Raw genomic sequence first — 26,052 nt, 5'->3', positions numbered from 1 at the left:
TAGATTTTGGGACTGATACAGATCACCGTCTGGAGCCAGGAATTTTTTTAAGGATTCTGTACTATTGGGAGATAGGGCTAATGGCGGAGGTCTGCGCTGTTACCACTTTACACCAGGAGATGGCGGACATGAGTAACTTCAATCCCAGCAGCATTTTTGGGTGTGTTTCTGTTCAAAGTTTTGGCGTTTATAGAGTTTGAAAGACGCACGCCCGGTCGAGGAGACGAGTCGGAGCGTAACAGAGAGAAAGACAGAGAATTGTAGCGAGAATACTCACAATGCTGGGAGGAATAGAGGAATATTCACCCTCTGCCATGACTTCCAGTCGTCCGGTGAGACCATGGGTGAGACTGTCAGTGCATCTGTTGGCACCGGCAGGCAATGCTTCCCCCATGACAGTCCACCCGTAGAGAAGCCAGTGCCTTGCCTCACCGTGTTTCCACCCCACTGGGGAGGACGTAATTGGTGAATGCCGTGGTGGGGGGCACATGGGGACGGATCCAGGAATTTTTGAAAGGATTCACTATTAGGAGCTAGGGCTACTGGTGGAGGTCTTCACTCTCCGAGTACTTTTCTAGTTTGCCATTTTATCTAATTTTTGGCCTTTCTAACCCATTTCTGCTACTTTTAAAATCCAATTTAACCACCTTCTCCACTATTTTCTGCTATTATTAACCCATTTCAGCTATTTTTAACATATTTTAATTCTGTTTTTTAACAGAAGGATTTACATTTTTAAGAGGGTCTCCGGTCTCCGGCACCTTTATTTTGGGGGTCGCAGCTGGGGCCCATCAGCAGGGCCCATCAGCAGGGCCCATCAGCAGGGCCCATCAGCTGGTCTCCTCACTTCCCAGACGTTTACTGACTGTTGTTAAAGAGGAGGGGATGCTACACAAAGGTCAACATGATCCTGTCTCTACTTTTTTGAGATGTGTTGCTGCCATCCAATTCCAAATGAGCTCATATTTCTCGTGGAATGGTAAAATGTCTCAATTTCAACATCTGATGTTTTTTGTATGACCCAACTTTTTTGGAATTAGCGCTTCATAATTTAGTTTTAAATATTTACTGTTCTTTTAGATTGACTTTATTCTGAGGAGGAAAAGTTTCATCCTGATGCTTTAATGATTTATCATCGCTGGGTCCATGTCAGGTTAAAGTGGTGAGTAAAGATGGCTGATGAGTGGACGTCCCCTCTCTCTCTCTCTCTCTCTCTCTCTCTCTCTCTCTCTGCTTCAGGTGTTTCCAGGTGGCCGTGAGGTGTCATGGGAACAGTGTGACATGACAGCAGAGGCCGTGACCCGTGGCTAACACTCGCTCAGACTCTCAGCAGGAGCTGACCTGCAGCTTTCAGGGATTGTCTGAACCTGTCAAACAGCCGCTGATACACTCATCTCCTCACTTCCTCTCTCTCTCCCTCATGCACACGCTCAGTGTAGCTTCTTTAACTGCAGGTGGTGGGTATGGACTCTCCTGGGTCTCAGGGTTCACTCACACGCCCCCCCAGTCATGTCAGAGCTTGATCCCCCCTCAGTCCCCTGCAAACCTGCACTCCCCACTCATGCAGGGACACTGTAGGCTGGATCCCTGTGGAACTGTCCTCTGCTGCTCTCTAGTGGTAAACTTTGGCACTACAGGATCTTCAAATTTACTTCAGATAGAGAGTCAGATCAATAAGTGAACAGAGAAGAGGTAAATGTTTGATAGCAGAAGGTTCAGATGACTTCACTGATCTGTCTTTGAGTGTTTTTAAACAAGTTCTGCACAAATATCAGAGTGAGCGTTCATATAATCACACAAAGGCTGCAGTTATTTTTGTTCTTCAGTTTTTCACAATGTCTGAAACATTCTGTCTCATTCTCTGAGCCTAACAGATGCAGAAACTCAATCAGTTAACCGCCCCTCCTGATGGCAAAACCTGAAACCCTGTTACAGATTGCATTTGCTCTTTTTTCCAGCATTAAATACAATCTCAGGCTCTAAAACACATTTTTCATTCTGATGCACTTGTGATGCATAATACTGACCACTAGAGGCAGTAGTTAGTCACAGTTAAAGAAGAGGCATCACCATTTAAACACAGCCAGTCATACTGGAAACACAGGGCACTAATGATGCGGAACCAGTTTGGACCAGTTCAGAGAGCAAAAGTGAGGTAAAGCTATCAGAGACGGATGGAGACGATCTGAGGAGGACAAGGAGGCAGTAGACTATGAGGAAGAGGAAGATGGAGAGGAAGACCAAGAACAGACATCTCTAGGGATGTATGATATTAGTAATGCGATATCTGCGTCAGCAGATATGAACATTTCTGCCGATATTTACAAACCGATAGTTTGGCTATAAAAGTCTGCCCTTACCAGCAGGAAATATTGGCCGTATGAAGAAATGAGGTAGAGGAGTCTTAGTCTGGATCAACAGACCTACATATGTCAGCTGAAGTCTTCTTCATTCATCCTCACTTTAACATCTGTTATACGGACTGAGAGAGATTCATTTGTTCATCCTCTGACTTTAGATTGTGGGTTTTAAATAATGACATTTTAGGTCTGAACTACATTTAGATATCAGTATGGACATCTGTATCAACTACAGTTATTTTGTAAATATTGTCATGTTGGACATCAGTAAAAATCAAATATCATGCATCCTAAGAAAATCTAGATGAAATTAATTTAACTGTGATAGTTTGTTCTCCATGAAGGACAATGAGGAATGAAAATCACCCACTGCTACCAAATATGTAAAAAATTACTGAGTTATAAATAATTCTTATGGAGAAAAAAAGGGGAAAAAAAACTGTAGTAGAAAAAGACTCCGACCAAGGCCGCCCATAAGGGGGGTAAAGGGGAGTTTTCTGGGACCAGCCAAACTGGAGGATAGCCAAAAATTTGATTAAAGGTGCAAAAAAACAGTGGCAAAAAATGGCAGAATGGGCAAAAAGTGGCAAAAATGTGTGAAGTGGTAAAAAAAAAAAGTGGCGAAAATTGTAATAAAGTGGAAGAAAAAGTTGCAAAAAGCCAAAAAATGGCTTTAAAGTGGCAAAAAGAAGTTACAAAAATGGCTGAAAAAATGTTTAAAAGTGGTTAAAAGCATCAAAAGGAAAAAAACGGCAAAAATGGACAGCAAATGGTAGAAAAACATTTGACCACTTCTTGGTGTAAAAGTGGAAAATGGGCAAAAAGGGCAAAAATGTGTTAAAGTTGCAAAAACCAATGGTAATTAAGGGCAAAAAGTAACAATTGGTTAAAAGTGACATGAAGAAAAATGGAATAAAATTGTACAACTTGGCTTCAAAGTAGCACGAACAAATAAATTCAAATGAATAAATATATTTATTTTCAAACAGATAAAACTTTTCTTTGTAAAATATCCTGTTACGTTGAGAGACTGTAAAAACTCAAAAGTTTTTTAAATTTTATTTTTCTGTGCTACTTTATATTTTTCTATTTTACACTGAGAAATAAACACCTCATAACTATCATTATTTCCACCAGCAAACCAGAAAACCAGCAAACCGACTCATGATAACAGTTTTGGATTATATCATAGTAACAGAGCGTAATGTCTGGAATAATCACCATCACATTATTATCTGATAGTGCAGCATAAATGAGGCATTAAGGATCAGTGTTTGACTTATTTCATATCAGAAAGACGCCACAGCAAGTAATATCCAGCTATCTGCTACAGTAAATTATGGATGGTATAACTGAAAACAAAAACTTGCATGGAAACAGAACTGAATAATACTGAGGACTTTAACCAAATATATGATTATCATATTAATGATACCAGCATAGATCAAACCAAACATCTGTTTATGATGGGTCAGAAATATGAAATATGGTCAAAAAGACATTAAAGGCATGGTTTAGTTTAAGCTTTTTATTCAGTCAAGCCAAAAAGAAAAGAAGGAAAAAAAACTGCTGGATTAAAATCCAACCAAGAAAAGATGAAATACATTTGTACATGTCAGAGAAAAGAAAGTTTAAAACTATACAACATGGAAAAATCTCTCTCATACAAACTCCCAGTAAAATACTGTCAAAGTGCTCGTGCATAAGGAGAAAGAGTCAAAACACTGACAGTTTTAATGTTTTGGCAAAGAAACAGTGACGACCAGTAAACCGGCGTCATGGTAACAAAAAAGGGAAAAAATAAATGATTGTGGCAGATTTTCACATTTAAAACTAACAAAATACCCCAAACAGACAGCTTTACAAAGGCAAGATAAAGACAGTGATTGTTCTGATTTGGAACTGTTGGATGAGCTTTAAAAAGTCGACTGGGAATAACAGAGTAAACCTGGTTTGATGAATACCAACAGTTTCAACAATGGCAACTTCTGAGGGACCAGAGGTCACTGCAGTCACATCCTTACTGGTGGAGAACATGAAAATGGTCAGACACTCATGGTGCCTTCACTATTTTTATACCAACTGCTTCTGTGAGATAACAGTGCGTTCCATTTGTGCCAGAGGTCAGATGATGGCGCTGAAAATGACTGTACGACTGTTTTCAAGGTCTGAGTTCTGAACTCCTTGATCAAGTCTCCATGTTAAAATTTCAACAGCAATAACAATTCAGGTTGACATATCAACTTTTAAATTTCCAACCTCCAAGATCAAGTGAAATGCACCATATTTTGGGTGTAGAATCAACATAAATGCAACTTCTGGGCTTGTGAGGTTAGTCATCGCGGCGGCCATTTTGGAGAGGTGTAGCTAAACCACCTACTTTAAATGGTTATCTTATTGTTCCAACACTTTTCTGGGTATCACATTACAACTTAGCTTTCAATTAATGTAAAGGCCTTTTGCCAGCTATAGTGGAAGTTTATACGTCTGCTTAGCTAACTTCTAGCTAGTTAGTATCATGCTTGACAAGTTAACCATTTGGTGGCATAAAAACCCAATAGAAGCCATTCTGGAGTGCTAATGTCGCCAGTGATCTAGCTCATAACATCCAAAATAGCTTTCATTCAAAGACACACACGAATGCTTGCCTCCAGGCTTGTGATAAACATCAATATGGCAGCCATCTTGGAGAGGTGTAGCTGCAACTTGCAGCTTCAAATGTTGGCTTGGTTTGCCAGCAGTTTGCCAAGTATCTCATGACAAGCTAGATTTTAGTTGATGTAAGGAACTTTGGTTAGCTAAAGTGGACATTCATAAAGCCGTTTGGTTAACTTACGACATTCTAGCTATTTAGTATCATGCCTTACCAGGTAACAAGTTAGCCATTTGGTAGCATTAAAACTAATGGGAACATTTCGGGTGAGCTTTTCACATTCCAGGACATCTGTGTCCATGGATATTGATTTATATATTGGCTTTGTGAGACACATCGGTATGGCAGCCATCTTGGAGCACTTACTTCTTTCTAGATAGCTAGTGCTATGATTATCCAAATGACAACTTAGCCATTTGGTTTCTTAAGAACTCATGGGAGATATTTAGGGGCTAATGTGTCAAACACTCTAGCTTGATACATTCAAGGCAGCCTGTACCCATTGATACAGACATTTAAAAGCTTGCTTCCAGAATTATAAAGACATCAGTATGGTGGCCATCTTGGAGAGGTGTAGCTGCAACCCCACAGCTTCAAAGTGTTGCCTTGGCTTACCTACAGCTTTCTACATAGCACATGAACAAATGAGCTCTTTATTGATGTACAAAATTTTTGTTAGCTACAGTGGAACTTCACATGAGTGTTTAATGTATTACACTCTAGCTAGCTAGTTTCATACTGTACCACATACCAAGTTAGATTTTTGGTGGCATGAATAACTAAACAGGAGCCATTTTGGGTGCTAATGCATCCAATGTGTTAGCTTTTTACATTCAAGTTAGCCTGTTTTCATAGATATAGACATCTACAGGCTTGTGAGATACGTTAATACGGTGGCCATTTTGGCGAGGTGGAATTGCAAACCCCCAACATGAAAAAGTTTGCTTGGTTCCCAACTATATATCACATAAAAAGCTTGATTTTTGTTGATGTGAAACACTTTTGTTGGCTATAGATCATAAGATTATTATTATTCTCGCTAGCTAGTATCTAACTTTACCAATAAGTGAAATATTTGGTGGCATAAAAAAAGTCAGAGCCAATTAGGGGCCAATGCATCCAATGATCTAGATTATCTGTATGCAAAGAAATAGACACTAAAATGCTAGTGTTAAACATCAATATGGCGGCCATCTTGAAGAGGGGTAGCTGCAAATTCTAATGACTGTATGGTTCATCAATACACCTCTTCAAACTTAGCCCTGCAACCTGCACTAAAGGTCTAAAATGGGTTAATGGTATCTCATATTTTGTCAAAAAGAAAATGCATTTGTTGCAGTCTTTCTCAGAACCAGCAGACTCGATATGGCATGATTCATGTACGTTTAAGTCTGATTTTTATGTCATCAACTGCTCTTGATTATAAAACATGTCTGACTTCCTGAAAAAACAAGCGGTTTTGAAGACTTGATCCAGGCGCTAGCACAATACAGGCTAGGTAGAACATAGCAAGTTAGCCCAACAACCACGTTAGCTCCTGTAGATAACTGCATCGCTGACTAGCTAGCTCCAAAGCATACTACACTGTTGGCTGTACACATAAGAACTGGGTGGTTAAATCTCTTTTCAAAATGTAAAATAAGACGTCTATGTTGAGAACTAAAAAATCTTACTCTGTGGCTCAAATAGCGCTGTCTTGTAGTTGTTGGGGTTTTTTTAAATCTCAGAATACAGCAAAGGTCACCCTTAACTGAACTCAAAGTGGGGTCTCCCCCCAACTGCATTTCATCCACACAAACTGTTAAAGATTTGGCACCAGGCTTTTAGAGGAAATAACAGATTTAAAGGTTTAAATCTTCTACATTTTGGATGCTTTGATTTGTTTTCCAGAACACAGAGACGATCTCTACCTGCAGTGTTTGGATATTGTTATTGAACAATCTAGACAGTGTGCAGAGCATGTTGGTAATTAAAAACAAAATACTGGCCAATAACGGGAGCCCAGGACATCATCAGTATCATCTTTATACTCTGTTTTACAGTTTAGTGGATTTGAGCTCCATGTTGACACGTCAGATATAACATTCCAAACTCAGATAGGGTTATTATGAATACATCACTACCTCCACTTTGTAAAATTAACTTACAAGAGAAGGCTTAAGAGTAAAAACCCAAGTATTGACGCTCCTAGTTCCTTCCCATCTCCCTCTTCTGTCAATCCTTGTCTATGTCAGTAAAAACGAGACAGAGAAACCCACATTTTTGACTCTATCCACCATCCCCCTCTGTTAAAGCATAAAAAGATTAAATTTGTCATTAAAAACAAGAAGGAGTGAGACCTCTGGTACTAACTTTGTCACAACAACAACGGTGAAGGAGAAATCAATCAGGCTCAGCCTTTTAAGGCTCTAAAAGGCTGCCAATGGCAGGACAGGTTTCCTGGAAGCCTTTCATAGGTAATGTTAGGATGATGAGTGATATAAAGCAAGAATAATCAGCTGATGTTTAGCTCTACTGGTACTCGAATTTTCAGAACTAGTGCTCAATCTGGCCTACGACTACACGGCTGGTCTTACTAGTAGAGTAAAAGTGTTAGCAGTAATACCAGTAAGCCTTAAAATGTCTACTAATGCTACTTGTAGACTGTTTTTCTCCCTACTAGGAGCACAGGCCGGGCTAAAATGCCTACTAGTATTTATGAGAGACAAACTGTGGAAAAATGTGTACTAGCTAGCCTTGTATGTTAATGAGGAGGCGGGGCAGAAGTGGGCTGAGACTTCCTACTGGCTCCCCAGTTCAAAATGTGAAATTAAAACCAATCAGGGAGCAGGAGCGATAACTCCGCCTACTTTATTTGCATTTAGTCTTCTGGTAGTACTTGTAAGCATATACATATCTAACAGTACTACTTGTAAGATCCAAATGTCCACTGGTTCTACTAGTGCACTACTTCTGAGCTTACTAGTACTGATAGATCTTAAAATGCCTCCTAGTACTACCAGTAACACCTTCTGCTTTACTAGTAAGTAGACAGTCTAATACGTTATGTCTTTGGTGCAAACCCACCAAGACAAGGAAGATGAGGCGAGCATGGCAACTATTCAGGTCGACATTTGAGTCTACCCTGTGCAGAAAGAGGAGTCCATCCTGTTTCTGTGGATGAAACTTTCTACTTCCACATCTGCTATGTAGCTCAGAGCATACTGGTTCTGCTCAAACTTTGATATGTTCTTTGCAGTGTTGACATGTTTAATACCACTGCAACAAAAACAGAAGTCCTGGGCTCCCACTATTGGGAAATTTTTAGTTTTCAACAACCAAACATTGTAAGCAAACTCCTGAACATGCAGCGAAACTGCAAACATTACTGATGTTTCAGGACTTATAAATACCACGGATTACTGAAATAATGGCGATTATACAGTTTTCCTTAAGCATGTAATGCTCCAGTGCTTCTTGCAGGGATATTTCAGCTTCACATTTACTCAGAGACCTGTGGTCCATGTTAATACATTGTTGATGTTTGCAGCTTTCCGTAGTGTGATCATGTAAGGATGCCGTGTATTAACCTTTGTTTGGTTTCTGTCTCCTTTAAAGAAATTAAACTTTGTTGTTAATGTCTAAACTGTGATGAAAATGCTCTCCATGATTCCCAAACACTCTAACCATAAGGAATATCTGACCCTCCTCACAGATGAAGGGTGACTCGTCTGATAACACTTCAGTCTGTCCGAACATGCTCATCGTATATTCAGAGGCTCAGTACAGTGCGACCACAGAAAAAGCTTCACGTCTGCGTAGCTGCAGCAGTAAGAGTCTGCAGGGCTCCGCCGTGGCCGTCAGTCTTTGTGGGTTTGAATGATAACAGTGAAGTTAAACAGGAAATACTCAGTCTGGTGTTCTGCAGTGATGGCGACCTGAACCCATAGCAGGGTCTCGTTTCTCTGCAAGCGGTCAGTGAATCTGAAGTTTCTGAGCAGAGGGCGAGGCTGCCTGCACGTTACCTTATGAATAAAAACAGGCTGAAGAGTTTCTATCTGGGTCATGTGATCATCTGGGAGCGATCTCCTGCATCATGGGAGGCAGGTGGATGGTCGGACACGAGTCTCTGTGCCTCAGTTTGAACATCAGCTGCTCCTTTTCCTGAGATAGATTCTGGTTGGTGACGGCCTGCCTCTCTAGCGCCACCTTCAGCTCCTGCTGCTCCTTCGATAACTGCCTGAAGAGAAAGAGAACGGACCGGATTCAACACGAGGATCACAAGGATGCAGAGTGTCCATATCTAATTATCATATATGGTAGCATTTATTCTCAGGAGAAACGTTTATTTACAGATAATAAAGTTTGGCATCCTCATGAGAAAGTCCCTTGAGCTTATTTGACCATAGACCACAAGAAAATATATATTGGAGTGAATAAAGCATTTAAATAGTGAAAAGGTCAGACTTTTTATGGACTATTTTGCATTAAAAATGAGCATCACAGTAAATAAAGGTACTGTGCAGATGTGTAAATTAACCAGCAGGTGGCGCCACAGTGAAGCTTAGAGCAGCTGCTATTGAAGAAGAGGAGACACTCACTGAATGAGAGCCTGACAGTTTTCTATCCGAACGTTCAGATCCTCGTTCTGCTGCAGGACGTGAACGATCTGATCCTCCAACGCCAAGTTCTTCTCCACCTGAGGACGACACGGGATGACGAAGAGTGATGATAGACAGATGTTAAAAGGTGAATGAAGATAAGGAAATGAGGGAGACAAAGAAGAAGGTCAAGAGGGAGAAAAGGGGTGTGGCCTAGAGGTTAGGTCATGTCCCATGTATGTGGATGGCTCCTTTCCTGCATGTCTCTCCTCCACTCTCTCATCCCTGTTTCTGACTATCCAGTCATCTATCCAAAAAAGCATAAATAGCCAAAAAAGGAAGAGAAAAAGCAAAAGAAGGCAAAAAGTAAAAAAAAAAGAGAGCAGGATGGCAGAATGAGAGAGAAGAAATCAAAGAAGACAAGGAAAGAGAGAGGGAGAAGATGGCAAGGATGAGGAAGACGGTGAAGAATAGGGAGGAGAGTAATGCGGAGGACAGAAAGAAGAAGAATAAAAGGACAAATATGAAGGAGACGAGGACACAAAGGACAGCAAGGTGATGACGAAGAAGACAGAGAAGGTGATGAAGGAGGAAAGGAAGGAGAGGAAGGATGTACGATTATTAGCAAGAATAAGGAGAAGAGAAAGACAAAGCAAAAAGGTGAAATGTAAAAGATGAAGGTGAAAGACAATGATGAAAAAGAAAATGGAGAAAGAAAAAATAAAGAAGACAAGGAAGGAGAGAAGAAGGAGATGACAAGGATGAAGATGACAAATGAGGAGGAGAAGAGGAAGATGAATAAGAAGAAGGAGAAGATGTGAAAACAAGAAGATGAAGAGAAGAGGACAAGGATGAAGAGGAAAGGAAGAAAAAACAAAAAGATACAAAAGAGGACAAAGAGGGAGAAAGATGACAAAGATGTTGAAAGGGAAGATGAAGAAGAAAAGAGAGAAAGAGATGAAGAGGAGGATGAACAAGAAGAAAACAATGTCAAAAACAACGACATGAAAAAAGAAGACGAGGTAGAGGAAGGAGGAATGAAGATGACGATGACATAAAAGACAAAAATGATTACAGCAGAAAAAGATGATGAAGGAGCAGAAAGACGTGAGAAGATGAATAAGGAGAAGAGGGAGAGAGGAAGAAAGTGAAGAAAAGGGACAAAACAAAGGAGGACACAAAGAGGAGATAACGAAGGAGAGAAAAAGAAAAAGACAAAATATGAAGACAAAAAGAAAACAAAGAAGAAGGAAGAACATGATGACAAAGATGACAAGAAAAATGTGACAAAGGAAGGAGAGAAGAAGAGGATGAAGGAGATAGAAGAATAAGACAAATGAAGATGACAAGAAGGTGAAGAAGAAGAAGAATACAGAGGACCAAAGAGGAGAGAAGGAGAGGAAGACTAAAAAAAGACCCAGGAGATGGAGACAAAGAGAGCAAAGAAAATGGAGAGGGGGAGAAGAAGAGAAAGAAAGGAGGATAAAATAGGAGGACATGGAGAAGAAAAAGTGATAAGGAGAAAAAGAAAAAGAGGGACAGAAGATGACAAAGAATGTCAAAGACAACGCTTTAAAAGGTACAAAGAAGTAGAAGAAGAAAATCAAAGAGGAGCTCAGAAGAATTAGGAGGAGGGAGAAAAGTAGAAGAAGGAGAGGACAACAATAAGGAAGACAACGGCGACAAAGACACAAAAAGACAAAGCCGATGAAGACAGGGATAAAACACTCGTCCTCTCAGATCACCCACCAGCGCGTCCATCTGCTGCAGCTTCCTGTTCTGCTCCTGAACACGCTGACTCTTCATCTCAATCACAAACACCAGAGACTCCTGCTCAGACTCCCAGAATGCACCTGGGCTGCCATGGGCCTGGAGGAGGGAACAGAGAAACCTCTTCATCTCTCTACTGCGGTGGATTTTTCGAGTGTTTAACACAAGATTTACTCCTTTTACCAGAAGCCACTGATGTAAAACCTCTGCACACGTAGTCTCTAAAACATTTCTCTGATTATTGATTATTGATCAATTCAGAACTATAGTTGATCCAGACTCACCTGGATATTTCTCTGCAGGTCCCTCTTAAACATGGATTCTCCAACTCTCCTCTTCAGCTGGTTAAAAACCTCCAGATCAGCTGACAGCTGGGTCACCTGGCTCTAAATTCACAATATTTAATTCAGAATATTTAAAGATTAAAACATCTACAGAAAAGCATTATTATCAGTTATTTATTCAGCTAAAGTGAATTTACCTTGAGGTCATCCTCGACGGCCTCAAACTTTTCCGTCAGAGACTCTTTTTCTTGTTCGTGTTTTTTCTGAAGCTCTGCACACGATCAAAAGACAAAATTGAAAGAATTTCAAATAAAAAGCACAAATCTAGAGTCCAATTATCAGGATTGTTGTGTATTTAATTTCAGCACCAACTCTGCTGTAAGTCTGATTTTGGGATATTTGATTAAAGTTAGTCGATTCTGAATCTGCAGGAAACCAAAATTAAAATAAAATCATTCCAGCTACAGAATCTTTAGTAGTTATCACTCCAAAAATAAGAGCACAGATTTAATATGTAAAAATCCCCTATGGCTATAATTAGGAATATCTAATGACTAACGGTCTTCTAATTGTCCGTTACCCAACATGACGTCTTCAAATTTCTTCTTTTGTCCGTTTAACGGCTCTAAAGCCAAAGACTCCTCACTAACTGCTGTAAAGGACAAAGAAAGGCAGAAACTCTTAACTATTAAAGAAAAAGAATCGTGAAATTCTTCCATAACAATCTGCCCTCATTTGTTGACATGTTTTTAAAAGTGGGTGGAGCTGGTGAGGACCTCCTTGAAAGCTCCACCCACTTTTCAAAAGTTACCATCTTTGGCAACTACTCAGCAAAAAAGGAGGGAAAAATCCTCAACATCAAACACTACATCATCTGCCTTTGATGACGTCATCCTTTGAAGTCTGTAACAGAGCTCAACAGTGCCCGCCCACTTTTTCAGCAGCTCTGGTTCTGGAAGTAAAATTCTCCATTCAAACCCTCCATGGACATTTCTAATTATCCTTATTACAACACTTTAAATGCATGAGACGAGCTACCGGAGTACTCATGACTATAAAGACTTCATTCAGCACAAAAACTGTGTTCAAAAACAGAGAAGGTATAAGACCGTGTACATATTTCTTTAAAAGGAGGAAGAACTACATATCCCACAATCCAAATTTTGTTGCTGATAGCTTTTCAAGCTTTAGAACGACATAAAGTATGCACCTCTTTTCTACACTGCCCTGTATTGTAGTGATTGTATTTGAAATAACATTGTAATGTCCTAGTTTAAGTATTTTTGCTTCATACTGAGGGAACATGTATTTTTGTTATTAACAGTCAACAGCCTATGTTTGTGAGCTTGGTAGACATTTCCATGGTAATGGAGAGCCCACCAATCAGAGACATCACTGTGACACTCAAGAATTGTGGGTACTGTAGTTTATTTGGCTGAGATTACAAATAAACGGGTTTTCTTAAAATGCTGTTGTTATCTTTAGTCTCCTACATAAAGCACACACATCATTGTTTCACACTCAGGTAGCTCACGTTCAGTTTAATGTAGATACTTATGATAACTAATAATCAAATCTGCTGTGGAGAAAATGAATGGGATTTATACTTCTGGAACCACACTGCTGAGCTCTATCAGAACCATAGACTGTAGAAAGAAATGGACAAACCCTGTGTGACGTCAGTCGTCTGCTTACAATAGGCGGACTCAAACGGCTCTTGAAGCCAATCTGCGGAGGCTTCCATATTGAAATCACGGTCTCAACCGAACTTTAGATCAACCTAACGGCCCGCCCACTAAACTCTGCCATAAACTCTACTCGTGTTGACTCTCCTCCAGCCTCCAAAAATGGAGGGAAATAGCCTTTGATGACGTCATCCTTTAATACCCTTTAGAAAGATGATGTCATCACAGCTTATAAAACATTCCATCCTTGTCATCAGCACACAGCCTAGTCTAGACCTCCATCTGTCATTCCAGTCTAACCAGTACCCCACAGATATTTTATCTAAATGCTACATCAGTGTTTATGACAACATGAGGGAGAAAATCTGTTAAAGAGCTTCTAGCCTCTTAGCTCGTGGCTAATTCTTCTCCATTAAGTGCTATCACCAGCAGCTTCTCCGCACTGAGCATGTGAAAGAGCTTTATAAATAAAGTTTATTCAAACAGATGCTGATATGCAGGAATCAGCCAGGAGTTTAATTTTGTATTTTTGCTGACCAACAGCTCTAAGAGGAGCTACAGCTGATTACATTTACAGACCATTTTAATGTCAACTTATCTAGTGAGTTCTTATCACAGCTGAGTTCATTAAAATGGGTTTTAATGCAAAAACAATCCATCTAAAGGTCTGATATCTATCTACTGCATAAAGCTTTAGAATTATTTATTCTATTTCCGTATGTGTGTAGTTCCTCTTTCTTACCTTCCACATATCTCTCATGTTCTTCAGTAGCATTTTTACTCTTCTGTTCATGCAGCACGTTCAGATCAGCCGTCGTCTCTGTTTTCACCTGAAATCACATGATCAGGTCGGTGTGATGAGATGTAAGACTGTGGATCTAGATCTAGAAAATCAGCTGTTTAAAGGATCCCCCCTCTCTAATTCCTTTTCATCTCCTTCTCTTAATACATGTTTCTAATGCTATAATAGAACAGCCTCTCATTACAAGTACATGTAGAAAGGCCAACATTATTTTCTACTTATGAAAAGATCTTTGACATAGAAAACTTTGGCAAAGGATGAATGACATGTAAAATTTAAATAAAGTTAAGATCAGCATATCCATGCTGCTGTTACAGTCAGCAGGCAACAGTGGACACTTGGAGGTCACAGGTCTCTTGTAGGTGTGTCCTCAGTCCTCAGGTAAATCCTGAAGTAGTTTCTGACTGGTTATCTTAAGGACTGTCCCAAAGCTCTCAGGGTGCACTCAAGCATGCCTGAGCCCCAAAGTCTGGCTTGACCCAGGCATACATAGAAGAGGTGGGCTTTAGCGCGGTATGATTGCTGCTGCATGTGCACAAGCACAGATGCACGACATGGATGTGGTGTAACATCAGTAAGACAGGGTTTAAAGAGAAAACCATGCTTTAGCAGAGTATGAGGAAACTGGGCCGAGTGCAAGAGCACCCCTTAATTGGTAGGAGGACAAAGGAGGGATATCTGATGAGTGAAGGAACAACAACCACACTCACTGATTGGACGCTGGAGCACGTCAGATTTCAATGTCAGTCCAGTCCAAAAATGGTTTAGTCCCACGATCAGGCTTTGTATTTTCTAGGTTAGCCAGTCTGACCAGAGACCAGATCTTTCTCTGAACCAGGTCCCCCTGTATCAGACAACAGAGGTGTTTCTGAACTCTCAGCAGGGTCACAGCTGAGTTCAAAACGTCTGCCACAGAAACCAAAAACCTCCTGGCTGAAGACTCAGGAGGTCTGAGCCAAACCTGGAGTCCATGAGTCTGTGGAGCAGATTTAAACTCCCTCTGCTGATTAAATCACACTCATATGAAGCTGAACGGTAGCCTGTTTGAGTCTTCAGATCAGGCGTTTAATGTGTGGGAATTAAATAAATAATAAGAAGAGGAGTTTTTGAGTTTGACTGATTATTTAAATAAAGTTTTCCACCAGATTTTTCTCCTTTTCTCTCTGTTTGAGACCGATCAGTGAGGTTGAATCACTTCTTCTCACCTTATCGAGGATGTTCAGCACCAGGCCGCACACCTCCACATCAGCGTGGTCCTTCAGAAGCTCCGCCCTCTCTGGGTTGCCATTGGCCGAGAGCACTTCCTTTAAAATCCTCAGCTGCCACTCGAATCGCTCGATCTGCTTCTCCAGACAGACGTCCTGCTCACCTGACGTACGGTTACCTGCAAGTGGAGAGAAACCGTTTATATTTAGTGATTTATTTTATTTAGCAGTTTTATATTTAATGATTTATTTTATATTTAATGATTTATTTATTTTTTTAGCAGTTTTATGTTTAATGATTTATTTTATATTTAATGATTTATTTTTTTTTAGCAGTTTTATATTAATGATTTATTTTATTTAGCCATTTTATATTTCATGATTTATCTTTTTTTAGCTGTTTTATGTTCAATGATTTATTAAATTTAGCAGTTTTATATTTAGTGATTTATTTTATATTTAATAATTTATTTTATTAAGCGGTTTTATATTTAATGATTTATTTTATATTTAGTGATTTATTTTATTTAGCAGTGTTATATTTAATGATTTATTTTATATTTAATGATTTATTTAATTTAGCAATTTTATATTTAATGATATATTTTATATTTTATGATTTATTTTATTAAGCAATTTTATATTTAATGATTTATTTTGTATTTAATGATTTATTTTTTTAGCAGTTTTATATTTAATGATTTATTTTATATTTAATGATTTATTTTATTTAGCAGTTTTATATTTAATGATTTATTTTATATTTAATGATTTATTTTTTTTTTAGCAGTTTTATATTTAATGATTTATTTTATTTAGCCATTTTATATTTCATGATTTATCTTTTTTTAGCTGTTTTATGTTCAATGATTTATCTAATTTACCAGTTTTATATTTAGTGATTTATTTTGTATTTAATAATTTATTTTATTAAGCGGTTTTATATTTAATGATTTATTTTATATTTAGTGATTTATTTTATTTAGCAGTGTTATATTTAATGATTTATTTCATATTTAATGATATATTTTATATTTTATGATTTATTTTTTTTTAGCAGTTTTATATTTAATGATTTATTTTATTTAGCCATTTAATATTTAATGATTTATCTCTTTTTTTAGCTGTTTTATGTTCAATGATTTATTTAATTTAGCAGTTTTATATTTTATAATTTATTTTATATTTTATGATTTATTTAATTTAGCAGTTTTTAATTTAATGATTTATTTTATTTAGCAATTTTATATTTAATGATTTATCCCTTTTTTAAGCTGTTTTATGTTCAATGATTTATTTAATTTAGCAGTTTTAAATTTAATGATTTGTTTTATATTTAATGATTTATTTAATATTTAATGAATTATTTTATTAAGCAGTTTTATATTTAATGATATATTTTATTAAGCAGTTTTATATTTAATGTTTTATTTTATATTTAATGATTTAATTTTTTTAACAGTTTTATATTTAATGATTTATTTTATTTAGCCATTTTATATTTCATGATTTATCTTTTATTAGCTGTTTTATGTTCAATGATTTATTTAATTTAGCAGTTTTATATTAATGATTTATTTTATATTTTATGATTTATTTTATTTAGCAGTTTTATATTCAATGATTTATTTTATTTAGCAGTTTTAAATTTAATGATTTATTTTATTCAGCCATTTTATATTTAATGATTTATTTAATTTGGCAGTTTTATGTTCAATGATTTATTTTATTTAGCAGTTTTATCTTTAATGATTTATTTTATATTTTATGATTTATCTTATTTAGCAGTTTTATATTCATTGATTAATTATATTAAGCTGTTTTATGTTCAATTATTTATTTTATTTAGCAGTTCTATATTTTATGATTTATTTTATATTCAATGATTTATTTTATTTAGCAGTTTTATATTTAATGGTTTATTTTATATTTTATGATTTATTTTATTTAGCAGTTTTATATTTAATGGTTTATTTTATATTTTATGATTTATTATATTTAGCAGTTTTATATTTAATGGTTTATTTTATATTTTATGATTTATTTTATTTAGCAGTTTTATATTTAATGATTTATTTTTTAAATTATGATTTATTTTATTCAGCAGTTTTAAATTTAATGATTTATTTTGTTTAGCAGTTCTATATTTTATGATTTATTTTATTTATCTGTTTTATATTCAATGATTTATTTTTTTAGCTGTTTTATATTTAAGGATTTATTTTATTCAGCAGTTTTAAATTTAATGATTTAGTTTATATTTAATGATTATTTTTATTTAGCTGTTTTATATTTGATTTATTTTATTTAGCCGTTTTATATGCAATGATTTATTTTATTTCAGCATTTTATATTTAATGATTTATTTTATTTAGCTGTTTCAAATTTTAATTTTTGTTACTTTGATTATTAAAGAACTTGATAAATAAAGGTTTTATTATTTATTTAGATTTTCTGGCATCTTTTCTCCTTTAGGAATTAAAGTTTTGGGGTTTCTGACAAAACATGACACAAAGGAACGCCATGTTGGGCTCTGTGAGCCATCTTCAGATTTTTTAGAATAAAAACAAATCAGTTAATCCAGAAAATATGTGCAGATTTAACTATTTATAAAACAATCCCCTCTCTGGAGCCTTAAATCTTCCATTTCAGGTCCTGTGTCATCTCTCCCCAGCAGTTAAAGTCAGAATGAATGGAGGTCAAAGTTGTTGAAGCGTTTCCGTGATTTGAATAAGACTGCTCCATTACATCATGGACATGTAGAGACCCGCTCCTGCACACGCTCAGTTTCACTGACGTCTTCAGCTCAGACTCCTTCATCATAAACATGTCAAAGGGTCCTAAACATAATAAGAGTTATTTCTAAAACAATAAAACCCCGAACCTTAACGTCTGAGAGCAGACTTCTGTTTGAAAGAAAACATCTACAGCTGATGTAAAGAAAGCATTTTGTCTGCATGGATGTCTACATGAGCATGTTTTTATGTAATACAGTAAATAAACACTCTAATTCTATAATAAACAGATGTTTTGACTCATCTCTGTTCTTCTCAGGATCCTTATTGTTCTGTTTTTCCCTCATATTCAGAGTCTATTTAGCCGTAGAAACGTGTCTGAGCCCGTCTGCATGTTGAATTGATTTTTAAACAAAGAGCAGATTTAGTTTTTATTCTGCTGTTGGACGGTGAAACACAAACATCACATCGTTATGATCATTCAGAAGAGGAGGAACTGAAACAACACATGGAAAAACACTGGCTGTAATAAATCAGGAGTGTTTTTCCAGTTATAAATCAGAATTGTTTTCGAACAGCTGCATGGATTCAATAATGTGAGTGAAAGGAGGAGCTCGGTGAGGTTTAAAGTCAGGTAGAACTACTGTACGGTGGTTATCTGCCTTCTAAAGGTGACAGAGGAGAGTAAATGAGGATTAACACCAAAGAAGCCTCATATGGTAGGAGGTAATTGTGACCTTTGACCTCCAAATTTGATCAGTTCATCCCCAAGTCCAACGGTGGAGTCAGGGTCTTTGTGAGGTGGGGGAGATCAATGAGTACATAATAGGCCACCTAAATAGTAAACTATTGAACCATTTATTTCACAAAGGCACACAAGGGAGGGTGCAGGTAAAAATATGAACTTTAAACCAAGGGGCTAACGGCGCTCTCTGACTCTTTCCCCACTGCTGGACGTGTGCTCAGGTTTTCTCCACTGAAACTGCACCAGAAACATAGAAAGTTACCATTTATTGTCCAGTTAAAGAGCAATAAAGTCAGTTTTTTATTTGGAGGGAACCAAATACAGTACATGGTCAAATTTGCCCACTGGAAGCACACTATAAAGGGAACTAACGTTCATTTTTTGGAGGGAACTAAAGAGGGAACATAGGCGAATTTTCCCACTGGCAGGACACTATAAAGGGCACTAAATTAATTTTTATTTGGAAGGCACTAAAGAGGGCACATGGTCAAATTAGCCCACTGGAAGCACACTATAAAGGGAACTAAAGTCTTTTGTTTTTTTTTTATTTAGAGGGAACTACAGAGGGCACATGGTAAAATATGCCCACTGGAAGCACACTATGAAGGGAACTAAAGTCTTTTGTTTTTTTTTTATTTAGAGGGAACTACAGAGGGCACATGGTAAAATATGCCCACTGGAAGCACACTAAGAATTTAACTAAATTATTTTTTTTTTTTATTTAGAGGGAACTAAAGAGGGCACATGGTCAAATTAGCCCACTGGAAGCACACTATAAAGGGAACTAAAGTCTTTTGTTTTTTTTTTATTTAGAGGGAACTACAGAGGGCACATGGTAAAATATGCCCACTGGAAGCACACTATGAAGGGAACTAAAGTCTTTTGTTTTTTTTTTATTTAGAGGGAACTACAGAGGGCACATGGTAAAATATGCCCACTGGAAGCACACTATGAAGGGAACTAAAGTCTTTTGTTTTTTTATTTAGAGGGAACTACAGAGGGCACATGGTCAAATTAGCCCACTGGAAGCACACTATAAAGGGAACTAAAGTCTTTTGTTTTTTTTTTATTTAGAGGGAACTACAGAGGGCACATGGTAAAATATGCCCACTGGAAGCACACTATGAAGGGAACTAAAGTCTTTTGTTTTTTTTTTATTTAGAGGGAACTACAGAGGGCACATGGTAAAATATGCCCACTGGAAGCACACTATGAAGGGAACTAAAGTCTTTTGTTTTTTTATTTAGAGGGAACTACAGAGGGCACATGGTCAAATTAGCCCACTGGAAGCACACTATGAAGGGAACTAAAGTCAAATTTTATTAAGAGGGCACTAAATAGGGCACATGGTCAAATGTTGCATACCTAGAGGGCATGTCTTTAAATCGTGCACTTTGTCAAATATTGTCCATTTAGATGGCACTTAAAAAGGCATTTATCGTGTTTATCTAGCAGAGGGGAATCTGAGAGGGCACCTTGGCAGGGCATTTCATACATCAGGACACTTGAGGAGGCTATAGCTAAGTGTGTTGTCAGTAGCAGCCTAACTCACAGCAGGAGAGAAATGAAACTTAAAACCGGAGGGAAGAACTGAACAGTTCTAGAGAGCATTTTTGTTCTTTTATGCTCAGACATGACTTCAGGATGTCAAGTCAGGCATCTTTAGGGGGAGAAGGATGGAGAAGGTCTTTTTGACCCACAGCTGTTATTGTAAACCTTTTAGAGACGTTTAACCCTCGGGCAGTAGCTCTAGTTATCGTCACTGTTAGCTGTTGGTTCCTGTGGAGCAGAGTGGATGCTAATGAACCAGAACAAAAATGCGTTTCTTGTCAGTTGAGCTGTTTGATTTTTTCACGGATCCTCGACTGACTGCAGAATTTATCTGGAGTATTTCATCTTCCTCTGCTTTGGCCTCGCTGCTCTGCTGAATATGTGGGTCAGCATGACGGTGAATGTGGGATTGATTTAATAAAAACTACTGAGAGAGAGCAACAGAGGCTCACTGATCTGATTTTTATCTTTCTCTGGATAACAATGGAGCTTTGTGTTAGAAATAACAGGCTGTCGTTCACATAGAATGGTTATGTTAGTATTTAGGAGTCTTTTATAGCACTTTCTGTCGGAGTAATTCACCCTACGCCTTGGGTTTTTCTTCACTTTCACAACTATGTCCAAGGAAGTGATCGAGTTTGTGGTAACAGTGGTTATCCTGAGAGTTTTTGCTCCAGCGTCTGCAGCGTAAGTCCAGCTGCTGCTGAGTGATTCACAGAGAGATGACGACAGAGCCGGCCTGTTTAACAATCTACTCATAAACACGAGGAAACAAGGGTACAGTAAGAGTTAAACGTCTGCCGGTCAGAGCTGAGTCACAGCCTCAGCAGATGCTTCATCACCTCTGTTACCTGAGGTTCATGTCAAACACCGCTCTGTTTACCGTCATCTCCTAGGAATTAAAGATCAGATTAGACAGGAGAAGACTTCAGAACAGTTCAGGGGATTTCTGCAGCACATACAGATCTGAATTAAAGGCTGCAACCTACAATTGACTGTACTTCTTTAGTAAATCACTTCATTTGTTTTTATAGCAGCAGGTTTCATGTTTGCAGTTTGATATGTTTAAAATCTACAACCCCGGTCTTCTTTTACTGCAGGTTTCTGAGCTGATAACAGCTGATCTCCAAATCTGAACTGACTTTAAAAATATGGGAGACCACAGCCGTATATGGACAGCTTCAGCTGAGTTTAAACATCAGAATCCTCCAAAACACACAGCAGTTATGATTCCACAGACATGAGATCTCACAGAAACTCAGGATCAAACGAGACTTCAGAGGAAAAACAGAGATTATCAGAGTGCCGCATAAAAACAGCTAATGCTGAGGGCATTTTAAAAACACTGGACCACACTGGATTTGCATAAAGAATGGGAGCTACGAGCCCAGAAGGCCCCAGATGTGGACATGGGCTCTTACAAAGCTAATGTGGAAAGCAAAGCAAAGAAAAAAAAAATAGACAGGACACCTCATCGTCCTTCAGCTTCTGCTGACATTCAGAAAGTATGCAGAGAAACAGGAAGTGAAAGAACAAAAATAATCAGAGACACAAAAGGAGGGCCTGATAAAACTTAGACCAGGTTTAACTCTCACCTCCTTCATCTGGGCGGCTGCTGTCCTTCTGGGTCTTCCCTCCTTTCTTGTTTTTATTCTTCTTCTGAAAACAAAAACAGAAGAGGAAGAAAAAGTTCAAGTCACATTTTCACAAACAAATCCACTGTTAAGGAAGCTTTCACACTTATGGCTCTTTTGTTTGTTCTGAGTAAGTTAGAAACTGATCTGTTTTTCCACTTTTACTCATGCTGTGTTCACACTGAAGGACTTAAAAGTGACCAAAAGGACACACCGGAGACCGGCAGTCCCATAACCATTCAGATCTCTGAAATAAACCTGATTTTTACATCACAGACTGTTGGAGTTGACCAAAGGATGGGCCCCTGATAAACCCAGAGAACGGACCCTGATAAACCCAGAGAATGGACCCTGATAAACCCAGACAATGGCCCCTGATAAACCCAGAGAACGGACCCTGATAAACCCAGAGAATGGACCCTGATAAACCCAGAGAATGGCCCCTGATAAACCCAGAGAACGGACCCTGATAAACCCAGAGAATGGACCCTGATAAACCCAGAGAACGGACGCTGATAAACCCAGAGAATGGACCCTGATAAACCAGAGAATGGGCCCCTGATAAACCCAGAGAACGGACCCTGATAAACCAGAGAATGGACCCTGATAAACCCAGAGAATAGACCCTGATGAACCCAGAGAATGGACCCTGATAAACCAGAGAATGGACCCTGATAAACCAGAGAATGGACCCTGATAAACCAGAGAATGGACCCTGATAAACCCAGAGAATGGACCCTGATAAACCCAGAGAATAGACCCTGATGAACCCAGAGAATGGACCCTGATAAACCCAGAGAATAGACCCTGATGAACCCAGAGAATGGACCCTGATAAACCCAGAGAATGGACCCTGATAAACCCAGAGAATGGACCCTGATGAACCCAGAGAATGGACCCTGATAAACCCAGAGAATGGACCCTGATAAACCAGAGAATGGACCCTGATAAACCCAGAGAATGGACCCTGATGAACCCAGAGAATGGACCCTGATAAACCTGGAGAATGGACCCTGATAAACCAGAGAATGGACGCTGATAAACCAGAGAATGGACCCTGATAAACCAGAGAATGGACCCTGATAAACCAGAGAATGGACCCTGATAAACCAGAGAATGGACCCTGATAAACCCAGAGAATGGACCCAGATAAACCTGGAGAATGGACCCTGATAAACCAGAGAGTGGACCCTGATACACCCTTACATCACCCTTTTCCACCTTTACCTACCACTTTGTTTTACCAGTTCAAACCCACATTTTGCTGCTGTTCAATTTTGCAACATTTGGACACTTTTTGATGTTTTTTGCCACTTTACTCCCTCTGTGCACTTCCATTTGCGATTCAAAACAAATTCTTTCCACTAATTGTTTCTTTTTTTTTTTTATCTTTTATTCCCTTTTTGTCACCCTATACCCACTTTTTCTTCTGGTCACACATTTTTGCCAGGTCTTTGACACTTTTTGCACAGCTCTGCCACTTCTCGACCATTTTTGCTGCCCTCAACCCTCTTAATGCCACTCTACGCCCATTTTCGGCACTTTTTTCTTATTTGTTTTCTTGTCTTTTTGCCCATCAACCTAATTTTTGATACTTTACACCTATTATTCAGTTCTTTCCATTAAATCACATTCTATCATCCTGGTTAAATATAAAATACAGTTATCACAGCTTAACTTTACAATGGTCCACGGTTTTGCTGACCTCCACATTAGATTTAACCTTTAGGTGTTGCAGAGTTTCTCCGTTAATCTAGCTAATCTTGCAGACTTTTTGTCCGGTGCTTCAGCTCACTAACAGCAGCATATTCTCAGATGGAAACTCCTGCCAGTAAAAATGATGTTAATCAGGATAAAGCTTGTTTTAATTTGCATGTTGCTCTTTTTTATATTTCCAGGATCTTTACAAAGTGACTCCCTGATCATTTCCCCATCTTAAAGCCGGTCCTTCTTCACCGTTTCAGTGATTATAAGTGACATCAGGTTAAAGGAATTATAATAATATTAGTGCTGTGAGCTCAGAGTTCAGCCTGCAGTGGAATAATCAGAGACAAACAGAGATTAGATGGAGAGTGTCACAGACGCTGAGCAGGCCTCCTGGCAGCAGCAGCAGCAGCGTGCTCGTTGTTCTGGTTCAGGTCTGGTCGTTAAACTGGAGCGAGGAGGACGTTATGAAATGTGCTGATAGAGTCTGAGTCTCTCATTAGTCTCCACATGACTGACGCTGTAACTTTCCCTCTTTTCTTTTCTGGCTTACATAACTTCAGCTGCAGCTCAGACACTGACGCGGGACGATTAACGGCCGTGTGATCGAGCCGATGATCAGAAAATGACCGACAGACGAATTCTTCAACCCTGCAGTTATCACCTCACTGACAGCTTTAGTCTTTATTTAAAGACAGCTGGAAGAAATCAGAGTAGTCAAAGATTCATACCACATTGGTTTCATTCAGCAGTAAAACTAGAGGTGCTTGTCTAGTCGTCTGGTTTAAAACGATCAAAAATATATTTATATAGAAAATAGGAAACATGATTAATTATGCACGGCGGCGCAGGGGTTAGCTCTGCTGCCTCACAGCAAGAAGGTCCCTGGTTCACTTCCCGGTCAGGGCCTTTCTGTGTGGAGTTTGCATGTTCTCCCCGTGCCCGTGTCGGTTCTCTCTGGGTACTCCGGCTTCCTCCCACCACCAAAGACATGCTTGTTAGGTTAATTAGAGACTCTAAATTGCCTGTAGGTGTGAGTGTGCCTGGTTGTCTGTCTCTATACGTCAGCCCTGTGACTGACTGGCGACCAGTCCAGGGTATACCCCACCTCCCGCCCAATGACAGCTGGGATAGGCTCCAGCACTCCCCCGACCCCCAACAGGATAAGCGGAAGGGCTGAAAGATTTGCAAAAATAATCTAATTGCGATTTTTCCCCCCAATATGGCAGTTGCGATTTAAGATGTGATTATTTTTAGGTTCCTCATCTTACATATTTTTCAATACAGACAAGAAATAAATTATCACCTCCACCAAGGAGGTTATGTGATCGGGTGGGTTTGGTCATTTGTTAGTTTGTTAGTTAGTTTGTTTGTTTATTAGCAACATAACTCAAAAAGCTGTGGACGGATTTTGATGAAATTTTCAGGAAATGTCAGAAATGGCATAAGGAAGAACTGATTAGATTTTGGGACTGATCCGGATCACCATCTGGATCCAGGATTTTTTTAAGGATTCTGTACTATTGGGAGATAGGGCTAATGGCGGAGCTCGAGAGATGGCGGACATGAGTAACTTCAATCCCAGCAGCATTTTTGGGTGTGTTTCTATGCAAAGTTTTGGAGTTTATAGAGTTTGAAAGACACACGCTCGGTCGAGGAGACGAGTCGAAGTGTAACAGACAAAGACAGCGAATTGTAGCGAGAATACTCACAATGCTGGGAGGAATAGAGGAATATTCACCCTCTGCCATGACTTCCAGTCGTCTGGTTTGACCATGGGTGAGACTGCCAGTGCATCTGTTGGCACCAGCAGGCAATGCTTCCACCATGATGGTCCACCTGTAGTGAAGCCAATGCTTTGCCTCACCATGTCTCCACCCCATCAGGGAGGGAGTAATCGGCAAATGCCGTGGTGGGGGGCACATGGGGACGGATCCAGGAATTTTTTTAAGGATTCTTCACCATTGGGAGATAGTGCTAATGGCGGAGGTCTGCGCTCTCTGAGTGCTTTTCTAGTTCTGTATAATAATCTAAATCATTTTAGATAATAATATACTGGGGAAAAACAATTTAAAACAAACAACCAATTTTAATATTTGTGGCTCATATTGCAAATTTGATATAAATTGATATGTTGAAGAGCATGATCATTTTTATCTCATTTAAAATAAGAAAAACATATTCATTAGTTAAGCAGGGATTTTTCTCCTAAAAAAACTTAAATATTTGCATTATGTGGAAAAAATATCTGCTGCAAAAAAGTATGAAACAGGTTTTCTGACACATTTCAAGTTAAAAAAAAAAATCTAAATTTCTGCGATTTGTAAATTGCAGCAGGCCATAT

At 38.5% G+C, this 26,052-nt stretch overlaps 1 protein-coding gene across 1 annotated transcript in view; it reads right to left on the bottom strand.

Moving 5' to 3' along the window:
* Positions 1–3,896: 3,896 nt before the first annotated feature.
* Positions 3,897–26,052, bottom strand: part of ccdc69 (coiled-coil domain containing 69) — a 43,098-nt gene continuing 20,942 nt past the window's right edge. The window contains exons 2-9 of the mRNA XM_041797580.1: positions 21,966–22,029; positions 15,340–15,518; positions 14,075–14,162; positions 11,845–11,918; positions 11,648–11,749; positions 11,343–11,462; positions 9,594–9,691; positions 3,897–9,232 (exon numbers count right to left, since the gene is read on the bottom strand). Coding sequence (XP_041653514.1) covers positions 9,064–9,232; positions 9,594–9,691; positions 11,343–11,462; positions 11,648–11,749; positions 11,845–11,918; positions 14,075–14,162; positions 15,340–15,518; positions 21,966–22,029 — 894 coding nt within the window. The 3' untranslated portion in view covers positions 3,897–9,063. The remainder of the gene's footprint in view (positions 9,233–9,593; positions 9,692–11,342; positions 11,463–11,647; positions 11,750–11,844; positions 11,919–14,074; positions 14,163–15,339; positions 15,519–21,965; positions 22,030–26,052) is intronic.

The sequence above is a fragment of the Cheilinus undulatus genome, linkage group 10 (assembly GCF_018320785.1).
Source record: "Cheilinus undulatus linkage group 10, ASM1832078v1, whole genome shotgun sequence".
Taxonomy (NCBI): domain Eukaryota; kingdom Metazoa; phylum Chordata; class Actinopteri; order Labriformes; family Labridae; genus Cheilinus; species Cheilinus undulatus.
The sequence above is the reverse complement of the archived record's forward strand: the minus strand, read 5'-3'. Positions and strand labels throughout refer to the sequence as shown.